Source organism: Podarcis raffonei, chromosome 1 (assembly GCF_027172205.1).
Source record: "Podarcis raffonei isolate rPodRaf1 chromosome 1, rPodRaf1.pri, whole genome shotgun sequence".
NCBI lineage: Eukaryota > Metazoa > Chordata > Lepidosauria > Squamata > Lacertidae > Podarcis > Podarcis raffonei.
Genome location: NC_070602.1, coordinates 57,130,602 through 57,145,349, shown reverse-complemented (window position 1 = coordinate 57,145,349; position 14,748 = coordinate 57,130,602). Strand labels below are relative to the sequence as shown.

The following is a 14,748-nucleotide window of genomic DNA, read 5'->3' as shown; positions in this document are numbered from 1 at the left end:
CCAAAAACCATTCTCTGTAAAGACCAGAATCAGAGACAACACCTTTAAGCTGCTTTGCCGCTGGCTCCATCCACAACAATGCCATCACATCTACCCAGCAGCTTCTTCCCTGATGTGTTGGAGAGGATGTGGCGGGATTGGAAAAGTGCACACCAAAGTGTCTTGTTTTTGGACTGAGGTTCATACAGAAATAAGTCTCATCTGACATAAAATGGTTCGGTGTTCACCACAGCTCACTTTATTGTCAGTTTCCCATGATGATCCAAAAGATTTATGCTAGAATAATGGAATAGTTTCCTTCTCATAACAGCATGGAAGGTGATTGCCCAAACATGGAAGAAGCTGGAAAACCTGAACTCATCCCTGTGGAGACAAAAAAAGCTCACTAAGTATCTGAAAGCTTTGAATGGTGAACAGGAATCTGATGACTTCATAAAAACATAGCATCACTTTATAACCCAAAGTCCAGTTGCTGTGGGGAAGGGCAGTGGAAGGTGGAAATGCCTCACAGACCAAATCCAGATTTACCCCTTGTTTAAAGCTTCAATATTCTCACAGCCTATGTCCAATATTGATTTTCTATCTTAATTAATAAGTTCAGAACTGCCATTTTAATTAGAGGGGGAAACACTCTAGTTATTGAGGTATAATAAAGTAACCATCATAACAAATGTACATCACTTTAAAATTTGATAAAAACAGAGTTTGGTTTTTTTACTCTCATTACAAGATTGCTATGTTTGCTTTTGAAAAAAACAACAACCCAATTAAGTGTGGTTATGTTCATGAATTTACGCATAAAAAACAGAGGCATTAAGGGGTCTACACGGGGAAGGAAGAATCAATAAAAATGATCTCTTCCTCCAGTGGGGCCATTCTGTGTGAGTGGAGTTCTTTTCGCAGTTTTACATTTCCAAAACCAAGCCACTGAAACTTACTGAAAACATTTGGTCTACTGCAAGTTACTTCTTAATGCCTTAGCCACTCAACACCAAGTAAACTGAAGATGCTTCCATACCTTTTTGCTGCCTTTAGCATTGTACCTATCCAGGTGGGCTTGGATGCGGGCACCATAATCAGGATGAACATCAGTAAAGTTTTTCACCTAGATTGGCAAAGGAAGTTGAAGAGCAAATATAAGCCTGCATTAAAATTTCATCCAAAGCCCCCTCTCTTCCCATGTTCCACCTCCATGGTCAGAGGCAGTAAGTCTCTGAATTCCACTTGCTGGGAACTGCAGGTGGGCAGAGTGCTGTTGTGCACCTATCCTGCTGGGGTGCTTTCCACAGGCATCAGGTTGCTACTGTGAGAACAGGATGCTGGGCAAGATGGACCATGAGCCTGATACAGCAGCCTCTTCTATGTAATAATAAATAATAATAATAATAATAATAATAATAATAATAATAATAATTATTATTATTATTATTTTATTTATACCTACCCATCTGGCTGGGTTTCCCCAGCCACTCTGGGCAGCTCCCAAAAGAATATTAAAAACATGAAAAAAATCAAACATTAAAAACAATCCCATACTGAACCCACAGAGGGAATTTTCTCCCACAATTAATGGGAATCTGAACTTTGGTCTCTCAGGTCCTAATCTAGTTGTCTTCTTCTTCTTCTTCTTCTTCTTCTTCTTCTTCTTCTTCTTCTTCTTCTTCTTCTTCTTCTTCTTCTTCATATGCTGCCCATCTGGGCGGCTCCCAGCAGAATTAAAAACACAATAGAACATCAAACATTAAAAACTTCTCTAAACAGGGCTGCCTTCAGATGTCTTCTAAAAGTCAGATAGTTGTTTATTTCCTTGACATCTGATGGGAGGGCGTTCCACAGGGCAGGTGCCACTACCGAGAAAGGTCCTCTGCCTGGTTCCCTGTAACTTTGCTTCTCGCAGTGAGGGAACCGCCAGAAGGCCCTCGGAGCTGGACCTCAGTGTCCGGGCTGAATGACGGGGGTGGAGATGCTCCTTCAGGTATACTGGGCCGAGGCCCTTTAGGGCTTTAAAGGTCAGCACCAACACTTGAATTTCTTAAATTTACCTTCTCAAATTTTATGTAAACTATGCCATCTGCTATTGACATGGAGATTTGAAACTACTAACTGGGTTTGAATGAAAGAGCTTCCAATTTACCTCCTGTGACCATAGTATTACACAGCTTCCCTCCAAAGTTGAAATGTAATTTTTGCTTTGTTTGTAGCTTTGTTCATGCACTTTCTGTGCCAAGCATGGACCTAAACAGTCCTAAATATATCCAGGTCTTACTTGAAAAAGCAAGCAGGGAGGCTGTCTTTCCATGGCTAGAAGTACTGTGCTAGCTATTCTGCTATTATTTATCCTATTTTAAATAGTATTTAAAAAAGCACTTCAAGTAATTAGAAGGCTGGATAACTTTTCAAGCGTAAACATTTTCTCTGTCTTACATTAAATTTTTATGCATTTTACAATATGTTTATACAGTGGTGCCCTGCAAGACGAATGCCTCGCAAGACGGAGAACCCGCTAGATGAAAGGGTTTTCCGTTTTGGAGGTGCTTCGCAAAACGAATTTCCTATGGGCTTGCTTCGCAAGACGAAAATGTCTTGTGAGTTCCTGCAGGTTCCCCCCCCCCTTTTCCCCAAGCGACTAAGCCGCTTATCAGCTGATCAGCTGATCCGCTAAGCCGCTTATCAGCTGATTCGCTAAGCCCGCTAAGCCACTAATAGCGCTAAGCCGCTAAGCCGCTAATGGGCTTGCTTCGCAAGACGAAAAAACCGCAAGACGAAGAGACTCGCGGAACGGATTCTTTTCATCTTGCGAGGCACCACTGTATAGAACTCTATCTTCTAGAATTATTGTAGGATGTACATTAGAAGGATAGTTCAGATATCATCAGATAAAAGTAGCAGTTTCACTTACAGCCCTCTTCTGAATAAAAAGCTGAGCATCTTTAAGGTGACTAGCAATGTTTTCACAAAGCCTCTCACGCTCTTCCTCATTCAGCACTTTGGTATAGAATATGCGTACCTTTAAATGAAAATAAATTCGTCTCTCGTTATGGGAGCATCTTGTGCTGAATAATTATTCAGACGTTTTCTAAAATAACATAAAAACTGAGTCAAAACAAAAAAAAATTTTTCCTTCCAGTAGCACCTTAAAGACCAACTAAGTTAGTTCTTGGTATGAGCTTTCGTGTGCATGCACACTTCTTCAGATATCTGTATCAGATATTGGTATCTGAAGAAGTGTGCATGCACACGAAAGCTCATACCAAGAACTAACTTAGTTGGTCTTTAAGGTGCTACTGGAAGGAAAGAAAAAAAATTTTTTTTTGTTTTGACTATGGCAGACCAACACGGCTACCTATCTGTAATAAAAACTGAGCTAAGAGAAAGTCTCACTACTGACTTTAAACTCCACCACCAACACAGGAAACAGAAGGGATGTCCACCAGCCTTATTCCTGAGATGTGTCTCAGGTTTTCAATTTACAGCACAATCCAAAGCCACCACCAGGATGAGTAAGTTTGCATTTGGCAGATCTTGGGCTTTCCTGGCTGAGCTGGTGCTCAATCAGGCCTATATTAGCATAAACCTTTCATCCTGTTTGAGCCCGACATATGCTGGCATAAGATGCTCACCTTGGCTCAGCTGGTTGAACTTAAGCCAAAGTAATTTACACAGGCCTAATTCCAAAAAGCAGCAGTGGTGGCCAGGGCTGTCTTAAGCATATGCGGTGCTGGGGTGCAAAAATCCACCCGGCACACCCCCCAACCAGGTTGCCCAGTCCCAGGCACGCAGGAGGACGGAGCCGGCCGGCCGCCTCAGCATCTTGCTGGCTTGGTCACCCCTGAACTCGCAGCGCAGAGCCTGCCGCAGCAGAAGAGCCCACCGCGGTGCTCCGACCGATGGGCGGGCTCTTCCCTGGACTCAACTCTCGGGTCCGGACTCTCGGCCTGGCGCCCCTGAGAGCCCAGCGCCCCACACCCCTATGGGTAAGACGGCCCTGGTCACGGAGGGCCAAGACAGGACAAGGACATACTTGCACCTATTCCAAACCTTGTTTAGGTCAGCCATTTGACCTTGGGCCCAATTCTCAAAACTCTGGCAGAAACCTACCTGCTGCCTCAGCCTGCAGAGCTCCTCCCAGAGGCCCCTGGACAGAGTTTGGAATAGGGGTAACTTACAGCACCCTCCTGTAGCTAGGAGTGCTCTGTTGGAGAGCTTCTGCCTGCTGTTAGGCACAGGTTACAATGAGTTATATCCAGTAAAGTTTTGCTCACAGCAGTCCCATGAAATTAATAAACCTGAGTTAGTCATGTTCATTGATTTCAATGGGTCTCCCTAGAGTAGGTCTAGGTTTGCATACAGGCCTAGAAAAGAGCTTTCATTTATCTATTGTGTGTGGGGGGGTATATGAAACTCTACAACTTAATAGGGTAACAAAAGGGTAATGCAGTAATGGCATAGGGAAGCTACAGCAAGATGGAACGATATCACAAAAAACCTTCAACCCATTTCAAAGCAGGCATTTTGCAGATGTCTCCAGCAAGTCAATTCATTTCATTAAAATGAAATCAGCTTGTATATTCAACTCATGTCCAAAATAAGGTAATCTTCCATTTCTACTCTGCTTACTTGAGACACATTGTCCTCATCTGCACTATTGAAGCGTTGTACATCACCGGAAACAAACATGTTGGTCTCCTTCACGCTGGGCTGGTCTTCAGGGCCAGTATAACTGTTGGGGTAATAATTTGGAGCACCATCTAGAAAAATATATATGTTTGTATGTGTGTTTTAGGAGTGCCACATACCTAGCTATCAACATTTGCAAAAAAAGGTCAGTGTACAGCAATAGCTCTTTTTAGATAAAAGGTCAACTGGAGTCTCTCAACTCACTTATTCTCCAATTCCTATTTGATCCTGATGTCCAAGTGAAAACTGATCAGGATATTGTTTCCCAGTTACTTAATTTCTTAAATACTACTTCTCTTGTTTGCATGTCCTTACTGATAAACAGAATACTCTGAATGGAATCTAGTTGAACATTCAAGAAAGATCAGCTACCTGCCTATTATAAGCTCTTTGTTGAGCACCAAAGCTTAATTTACAGAAGATCTTTGAAGCAGTACAATCACCTTGGCATGACTTTAAATATAATTTTATTACATTTTTCCCACCAGTAGGCATAAATGCTTGGAGGCAAAACGACTGCTTGCAGTGTGCTCATGCATTTGTTCCTTGTTTCTCTATAGATGAAAAGGTATTTTGATTTTTAGAAAGTATGAATCCATATGGCTAAAATAAGGTCAAATATGCTTCAAAAGAAAAGTAAAAGTCCACAGAGGGCAATATTCCATTGTGTCAGGGCACAAACTTTAACAGACTTCTGTTCACACAACAGGACTTCCCCTTCCTCTGCTCTACTGACCGCAGCACATCCCCCGAATCTGTTCTGAAGGTGTTGGGGGATTCTCCTTAACAGATTTTTGGGGGCGGGGGGGGGGGGGCTATAGGAAGGAGCAGAGTAAATTAAAGTCCTACTACATGAGCAGAAGTTGTGACGGATTTCACTCACAGTTAAGCATCTAACCTGAAGGAATATTAGATCACATATTCAGACCATGTTACAAACGCAGAGGAAGAAAAAGTCCTTGCACATGATATTGCCAATTACTTCCAGAAGACACCTTTTGGAATTACCTTGGTTATCAGAAACGCACATACGTCCATCTCTCTGGTAGTTGGCAATCCGAGTACGGTATGGACAGTTTACAGGAATTTGAAGGAAGTTGGGTCCCAGGCGATATCTGTGAGTATCTGGATATGAGAAAAGACGACCCTAGAATACATCAAAGAGAAAGGTTCAAGGTCCTCTTCTTTGGGTGGGGGCTGAGATTATGATGCTCCATTCCTCCTGCTGTGCATGTATAACCCACTGCTGTACATCACTCAAACAAAGCTGCGCATACCCAGTAGGAGAGGTGAGGCAGAGAGCTGACACTTTTATGGACAACTAGCTCAGAACCTCGAGGGACGCATACCCAGTAGGAGAGGTGAGGCAGAGAGCTGACACTTTTATGGACAACTAGCTCAGAACCTCGAGGGACGCATACCCAGTAGGAGAGGTGAGGCAGAGAGCTGTCACTTTTATGGACAACTAGCTCAGAACCTCGAGGGACGCGGGTGGCGCTGTGAGTTAAACCACAGAGCCTAGGACTTGCCAATCAGAAGGCTGCAGTTCGAATCCCTGCGATGGAGTGAGCTCCCGTTGCTCGGCCCCTGCTCCTGCCAACCTAGCAGTTCAAAAGCACGTCAAAGTGCAAGTAGATAAATAGGTACCGCTCTGGCGGGAAGGTAAACGGCGTTTCCGTGTGCTGCTCTGGTTCGCCAGAAGCGGTTTAGTCATGCTGGCCACATGACCCGGAAGCTGCACGCCGGCTCCCTCGGCCAATAAAGCGAGATGAGCGCTGCAACCCCAGGGTCGGCCACGACTGGACCTAATGGTCAGGGGTCCCTTTACCTTAATCTCAGAACCTCAGTCTGGATGATAGCATTCGTCTCCATTCTGTAAGGTCTGAAGTCATTAAGAGCAGTGAGGTTTCCCTAAACGTTTTAAAGTGAGTTATGAATTTTCCTAGCTCTTTAAGTTCCTTGTTTGTTGTTAGTTAGAACTTTACGTTCTAAGAGGCTGTAAATGTTAGTTCCTGAGTGCCAATCCATTTGAGAGAATGGCTGTGGAATAGAAGTGGACAAGAAGAGATCATTTCCCCTCCAGCCAGCATAAAGCTGAATCTTCAGGAAGATACAACCCAAAAGACAGAACTTTAGGATGGAGCTCTGTTTTACCGATTTCATAACACATGCCAACTATATTTTTTATGTAAAGTCCTTATGTGCTGTTTGATGTGTGAGAGTTTCGGGTGATTTAAAAAGGTAAAGGTACCCCTGCCCGTATGGGCCAGTCTTGCCAGACTCTGGGGTTGTGCGCCCATCTCACTCTATAGGCCGGGGGGCCAGCGCTGTCTGCAGACACTTCCGGGTCACGTGGCAAGCGTGACAAGCTGCATCTGGCGAGCCAGCGCAGCACACGGAACGCCGTTTACCTTCCCGCTAGTAAGCGGTCCCTATTTATCTACTTGCACCCAGAGGTGCTTTCGAACTGCTAGGTTGGCAGGCGCTGGGACCGAGCAACGGGAGCGCACCCCGCCGCAGGGATTCGAACCGCCGACCTTTCGATCGGCAAGTCCTAGGCGCTGAGGCTTTAACCCACAGCGCCACCCGCGTCCCTTCGGGTGATTTATATCTGTACAAATTATTTTCTGTGAGTCCCCGCAGAAACTCTTAATAAAAACATTCTGTTAAACCAACAATAATAAATAATAGTTATATATGGTTTCAGTGGTGGCAATATCCATTCATTTTAAGCTGTTCCTTGCTCCTAATGCCAATAGAAGGAGGAATTGTTTCTTGCCAGGGTGATAAGAACATGCAAGAGAAGACAAAAGGTCTCAATCCAGCATTCTGTTTCCCATAGTGGAAACTAGGTAATTATCAAGTTTATAAATCTGACGGCTCTCCCCAGGTGCGATTAGGACTACCTTCTTAAAGAATTTATGAGCTGCTTTGGGACTGTAGTCTCCGAGACTGTTGAAAGCCATTGTGGAGTTACATTCTTAATTTTGATTTAAAACAGCTTACTACAGAAGTTACTATATATTCGCTAATAAGCAAACTTCCCACAACACAATCACATGAGGCCACAAGAGAATCATGTGTTTTTTCTAGGACTGCCTTATATTTGAAAAAAATAAGATCTTGTAGATTTTGCATGTTTCCAGGCAGTACACGTTTGAATTGGCAGTACATTAACATAGTCATTCTACCCTAGAGAAGGAAAAAACTCTACTGGCAATAATGCAGTACTCTTAGAACTAGATTATTAGAATAATAATAATAATAATAATAATAATAATAATAATAAAAATATTTTTATTTATATCCCACCCTCCCCAGCCGAAGCCGGGCTCAGGGCGGCTAACAACAATAAAACAATACAAAAGTACAACACAAACAACACTCTAAAATCATTCATTATAAAATTAATTCTGCTGAATATTTATTTATGAAACACCAGTGATACACACAGCTCTAAAATATGGGATTTAGTTTCGTGAACCTGAACAGGAGAGTTTTAAACTAAATCCTGAAGGGAGGGAGGGGACAATATTACAGATGACAGGGGAGCACCTGGTACTGGGGATAATAGCTTCATTTATGCACAGGAAACTGAGGCAGTGCTAAAGAAACCTATTAAAGGTGAGCTGGGAGTTAAGGGCATGTATAAGAAATGGAAGAAAGGGGAAATCACAAAGGAGGAGTATACACGAGTAGCCAACAAGGATGAAGGTCAGGATGGCTGCTAAAGCTCATAATGAGCTTTGTGGAGAAGACAAAGCAATGTTATTGGGTGACAGACAGAAGGCAGAACTATTCAACACCTACTTTGCCTCTGTCCAGTGCCCAACCTTGTGATAACAGAATAAATGATGTAAGGAGGGAGCTGCAGCCCAAGAGAGGAAAAGAGGTAGTTAGGAAACACCTAGCTACTTTAAATGAATTGAAATCTCCAGGGCCTGATGAGCTGCACCCTAGGGTACTAAAGAAGCTTGAGAATGTAATCTCAGAGTCTCTGCCTATAATCTTTGAGAATTCTTGGAGAACAGGGGAGGTCTCTGCAGACTGGAGGTGGGCAAAAGTAGTCTCTAGCTTCAAAAGGGGGGGGGGAGAAGACCCAGGTAACTACTGATTAGTCAGCTTGACGTCGATACCAGGAAAGGTTCTAGAACAGATAATTAAATAGTTGGTCTATGAGCACTTTAAAAAGGATGCTGTGATTACTAAGACCCAGCACAGTTTTCCCGAAAACAAGTCATATTAGACAAATCTGATTTCTTTTGTTGATAGAGTTACAGGCTTGGTGGATCAGGGTGTGCTGTGGACATAATGCATATTGATTTCAGTAAGGCTTTTTACTATGAAATAAATATAAAAATACTATACTCCTTACCTGTAACATTTTATCAGGGCTAGGTTCAATTCCTGGAGGCATGTTGCTTGGAGCAAAGGCAATTTGTTCCACCTCAGCAAAATAATTGACAGGGTTTCTGTTTAAGACAACCTTCCCCACCGGGATAAGAGGATAGTCTTTGTGAGGCCAAACCTATAAAATGCAAGAATACAATTTATTACAGATAGTTTCCACGTAAATATTTCCATAGAAATGCAGAACTTGTATTCCTTATATCCAATATGTAGGATAAAGGAATTACGCTTACCTTAGTTACATCAAAAGGATTGAATGGAAATGCCTCAGCTTGTTCAAATGTCATAACCTGGATATAGAAACTCCATGAAGGATAGTTTGCATTAGCAATAGCGTTGTAAAGATCACGCAGGGCATAGTCGGGATCTTCAGAGGCCAGTCTTCCTGCTTCTTCAACAGTAAGGTTTTTGATTCCTTGATCAGTCTGTAAAAATCAAAATAACATCACTTAGAAATTTCCATTAATTTTTTTTTGCTTAAGAATTGCATACTAGTAACAATGAAAGAAAAAATATTAAAATTATTAAGGAGACCAGTCTGTATGTAGAAACTGAAGCATCATATGAAAATCTTATAAGACTAGGAATGCAAAACTACATTTTCAAAACCATGTAAAGTAAACAACAATATGTTAATATTCCAGTAATACTTATTTAGAAGTAGGAAATGTTTATTAACAAGTGCTGAACAGGAAAACTGAAATTATTACCTTAAAATGAAATTTGCAGTATACGGCATTTCCTCCAGCATTTACCAGCTTAAAAGTATTAGATCCGAAGCCATGCATGTGACGAAATCCATCTGGAATGCCGCGATCACTGAACAGGAACGACACCTAAAAATAAAGCATAGTAATTTTACTATTTATACCTTGCCAATCTGGCTGGGTTTTCCCAGCCACTCTGGGCAGCTTACAGCATATCTAAAAACATAATAAAAAACCATAAAACATTAAAAGCCTCCTAATACAGGGCTGCCTTTAGATGTTTTCTAAAAGTTGTGTAATTCTTTAGCTCCTTGACATCTGAAGGGAGGTGTTCCACAGGGAGGGCGACACTACCAAGAAACTAACAAATCTACCTCGGCTATCCTCAGTGAAACTCACATAACTAAAACCAAGTACACTTTTGGACTTCTCTGCACTGAAGAATGCTCCAGCCATAATTAATTTTCAGCATAATATTCTGCCCTCACTCCTGAAGTCTTTGCCCTACATCAATAGTGCAATATCTCGTTTCCACATAATCCATCTGAGAGAGCCAGAGAATTATGTCCCAAGGTGCACACAGGATAAACGGAGGAAACAAAGTTGACTCAGTCTGCGAAGAAGAAGAGAGTTTGGATTTGATATCCCGCTTTATCACTACCCGAAGGAGTCTCAAAGTGGCTAACACTCTCCTTTCCCTTCCTCCCCCACAACAAACACTCTGTGAGGTGAGTGAGGCTGAGAGACTTCAAAGAAGTGTGACTGGCCCAAGGTCACCCAGCAGCTGCATGTGGGGGAGAGGACTCGAACCCGGTTCACCAGATTACGAGACTACCACTCTTAACCACTACACCACACTGGCTCTCAGTGAGGCAAAGAAAAAACGGGATAGAAAGAGTAAATCCTACCTGGTGCAGGGACTCAGGGCGAAGACTCCAGAAGTCCCATGCCATGTTTGGATCTTTCAGATGAGTTTGAGGATTTCTCTTTTGGGTGTGGATAAAGGACATGAACTAATACAATCAAAATAGAAATGAAAAATACATTACTGTGTACATCCCTTATTATAAGTTGTCTTTTATCTGTGAAGCAAGTTCAATATATCTGAACTTACTCTGAGCAATGATAAATCTTAAAAACAATCAAGAGAGCAGTGATTGTTTGGGACAATCATCAAGAGATCCTGAAAACTGCAATATTATATCCTCCTGCTTATTCCTATTTTGTTAAACTTTGACAAAACTCATGAGAAACTGCATTTGTTCACAAAAACAAAAAACTGAAACTCGGCCCTGACAAGACAGAGGTGTTCATAGGGAGAGGATCAATGAACAATGGAACTTATGCCCTCCCTGCCCCTCTTGAAGGAACAGGTTTGTAATTTGGGGAGCAGTGTTGAGTCCATCATGCTTTCTGGATTCTCAGGTAGGTTTGGTCAATATACTGGTTACAGCTGCTCCAAAATGTATGTTGCAACACCCAGCAGCCTGGCTTTGAAGATTTTACGAGAAGACTTCAACTAGTGAAAATGCAACCGTCACCTTAATTAACAAAATGAGTGGAGGAGAAAATTACACCAGCACTAAAGCAACTGTATGGCTTCCATTGCTTTTCTTGACACAATCTGAAGTGCTGGCGTTAATCTTTAAAGATTTAAATGGTCCGAACCCAGTGTATAGAAGGGAACACCTCCCATTTCAGTCCACAAGCACCCAATGATTTTCAAAGGTGAATGTGCTCAGAGATAAAGGTTTCTCATTTTTTTTAGAATGTTCTTTGGAACTTGCTCTCCAAGGCAGCCTGGCTGATTCAACGATCCCTCTCAGGCAATTCATATTGCAATCCATATTGCTTGCAAACATTTGAGCAAGCAGCTCATTTTTCAGAGCATCACTTGAATGTGCTCACCTTAATTAAAAAATCTGAACTGAAATGAAACACTGAAAGGCAACCTCAATGCTCAAATTACAGAGAATACACATCTGGACAAAAACAATAATTATGACCATTCAGAAGCTAACAGAAAGGTACTTTATGTTAGCAGATGATTCCTCTGGGCACAGGAACAGTAATTTGATTTTTAAAAATAAGCCCCATGGAAGAAACAGATTCAGGTATTTTGTGCCTTTCTCTCTCCCTTAACTTATTTGGGGTGCTCAAATAAACATGAGTTGACCTACCAGCATTGCATCTCTGACAAAGAAGATGGGGGTGTTGTTCCCCACAAGGTCCCAGTTACCATCTTCTGTATAGAATTTCATTGCAAAGCCTCGAGGGTCACGGACTGTATCGGCTGACCCTGATTCTCCAGCTAGAAAAGGAAGGTTTATAAACGTGAACACTCTGAGAACTGCACACAGTTTTCCTTCAACCCTGGAGACTGGCATCCATTCTAATACTGGCAATTTAGTACGAAACATTTAAGTTCAAAGCCAGTCATGCAAAGGGCTCACATAGCTGCCTTGAGAACGCAGCTATGAAAAGCATGAACTGCACATACCAGGACCATCACATGTGTAAACTACCCTCCTAGCCTTCACCTAATGAATGTTATAAAGCACCAGGAATGATCTTGACCAATTCAAAGGATTATGCTGATGATTGTACCTATTATGTTGCCATTTATAATTTTTAAGAAGAACGGAATGGGAAGAGTTTATTGCACAATCATTTCCTAGTTTGGTTTGCTGAGAGCTGGCAATGAGTCACTATAAAATAGCCAATAGCTCCTAAATAATACAAGTCTAACAAAATTAGCTCCTCTAAGTACCCATTTAATGAATGCATGTGTACACATGACACAAATAAAATGGACACACAAAGAGATGTTTTTTAAAGACTTACCAACAGTAGAGAATCGCATAGCGATTGGAGTTCTTTTGCCAATATGCTCAAATACCTTTGCTTTGCAATACTTGGTGATGTCATGAGTCACTTCAAAATAGCCAAAAGCTCCTAAAATGTTTTAAATGGTTGCTTTTTATTAAAAACTGAAGATAAGCAAAAACAAGCAGTCTAAACACCACGTACTTCAGTAAAAATATCTGATTCCAGGCTGCAAATAAAGGACAAAGTACAACAACTGGCCAAATTTTTTGTTGGATTCATAATTAACAGAGAACTAATTTTTAATAAGGGGAAACTATTCAGGAGATAACTGTAGAGATCAATCAGAATGCAGGCAAAGTTCGAACAACTATCAGTTGCCAAGTATTGATACACAGACCAAGAAAAGTTGGGGGAAGATCTCTGCTTTTCTTGGGTGTATTGTTGCTAATGTTTTGGCCTATTTTCTCCCCAGATGAAGGAAAAGGACACTTTATGTATAGTATAGATGCTTGCAGAAGCAACTCTTCTTTTTCACTCTCTCACACAATGCCTTGATTTGCTCACCACTTTAAATCATAGTTCAGCTTAACTATAGTTTGAAGGTCAACATGCAGTGTGCTGGTACACCAAAGAGAGATGGGAGAATACGGTCGTTTCACTACTCCTGCTTTTGCTACTCTGCTGGGTGCTGGGCCATGATTTGGCTGAGGATTGTGTCTGAATCAGGCCCATGCAGAGCTTGTCTGAGGCCCACGGCAGGAGTCACGTTCTTGGTATAACAACCTAAGTCCAGCACTACAAAACTGAGTGAAACACATTCTGGGAACTTCTTTGCTTTCTTGTTCCCTCTGTACACAAAGCCAGTTCATAATATTTAATTCTCCATCTTTTCATTTTATAAAACAACAAGCAGCTTCTAACACTAACCTGCTCCTTTGGCATGTACAACTCTGTCTGGAATCCTCTCTCGGTCAAAGTTTGCCACCATATCTGTGAAAACCACATCCTGAACCAAAAGAGGGCCTCGTGGACCCACGGTCAAGAGATTTAAACTGTCTGCCACTGGGATACCGGCTCCTGTGGTCACGTTATCTGGTTTCTAATTACAAAAGGGGAAAAAACATCAGGACTAGAACAAGGAAAAGTACACTTGGCTTTTTACTTTTTTTGTCGTTTAGTGAATGTGCTTATAGGTTAATTTGACAAACATATGATGTAATATGCTTTCTTACACTACAGGGGAAATTACTTCCAGCATTAAACTCAATCATTTTATAATAGGAATTATTAGGAGAGGTTAGGTTTGCATGTAATAAGAATCTAGATGTTAAAAAAGCAATAGAACCAATAGAAATGTGAAAAAAGGAAAACCATTTCAAAGAGTTCTCATTATTAAATTAATGTTGAGGCAGAAATAGTTGAATAAGTAACATCCTGCTGCACCTCCAAACTTGAATGTCACCAGATTTTGAAGGGCATAGTAATTAAGTACTTAATTGTGTTTATGCTTTACCTTTAAGCTTTCAAAATAGACTGCTTGGTTTTCCAGCAACTTAAGAAAAGTTAATAATTTAAAGCCTGAGGCATGAAAAGTAATTGAATTTCCCGACTACGTCATGGATATTACACATGGTCTATTACTAAAGGCTAAATGTATCTTTTTATATAATATATTTCCATAGCAAATTCTGTTTGTGTAATATAAGACTCGGATATCTTGGGTTGTTTAATACAGGCAGCAACCATTTTGCATGCTTTCAATTGATATCCGACTGCTGACATGCGGATTGTTTAAGACACAGAAGAGGGCAGGGGGGGGCAGAATGGGAGGGCAGGTGCAATGGGGGGGGGTTATGCACACTCCACCAATGCACGCAAAGGCCAGGAATGCAACCCCCCCATGCAAATCAGGGGTTGCCTTTATTGTAAATGTGTTCAATAAACACTTTTTTAAAAAGAACACTGAAAACAAAATGCCCAGTTATGGCTTCTAAGGCACCATAAGTGTAGCAATACCTCCTACATTTGGTACTTCCCAGAGGCTTACCATCATTGCCCTACCAACATCTGCCTTTTGGAAGAATGATGTGGGAGCTAGCTGTTTGCTATCTACTGCTCTCCTTCT

At 41.6% G+C, this 14,748-nt stretch overlaps 1 protein-coding gene across 1 annotated transcript in view; it reads right to left on the bottom strand.

Moving 5' to 3' along the window:
* Window positions 1-215: 215 nt before the first annotated feature.
* LOC128413739 (catalase-like) overlaps window positions 216-14,748 on the bottom strand; it is a 29,525-nt gene continuing 14,992 nt past the window's right edge. Inside the window, exons 2-13 of the mRNA XM_053388142.1 lie at window positions 13,551-13,722; window positions 12,639-12,749; window positions 11,975-12,105; window positions 10,703-10,807; window positions 9,798-9,923; window positions 9,321-9,512; window positions 9,053-9,205; window positions 5,686-5,824; window positions 4,618-4,748; window positions 2,900-3,007; window positions 1,019-1,105; window positions 216-363 (exon numbers count right to left, since the gene is read on the bottom strand). Coding sequence (XP_053244117.1) covers window positions 358-363; window positions 1,019-1,105; window positions 2,900-3,007; window positions 4,618-4,748; window positions 5,686-5,824; window positions 9,053-9,205; window positions 9,321-9,512; window positions 9,798-9,923; window positions 10,703-10,807; window positions 11,975-12,105; window positions 12,639-12,749; window positions 13,551-13,722 — 1,461 coding nt within the window. The 3' untranslated portion in view covers window positions 216-357. The remainder of the gene's footprint in view (window positions 364-1,018; window positions 1,106-2,899; window positions 3,008-4,617; window positions 4,749-5,685; window positions 5,825-9,052; window positions 9,206-9,320; window positions 9,513-9,797; window positions 9,924-10,702; window positions 10,808-11,974; window positions 12,106-12,638; window positions 12,750-13,550; window positions 13,723-14,748) is intronic.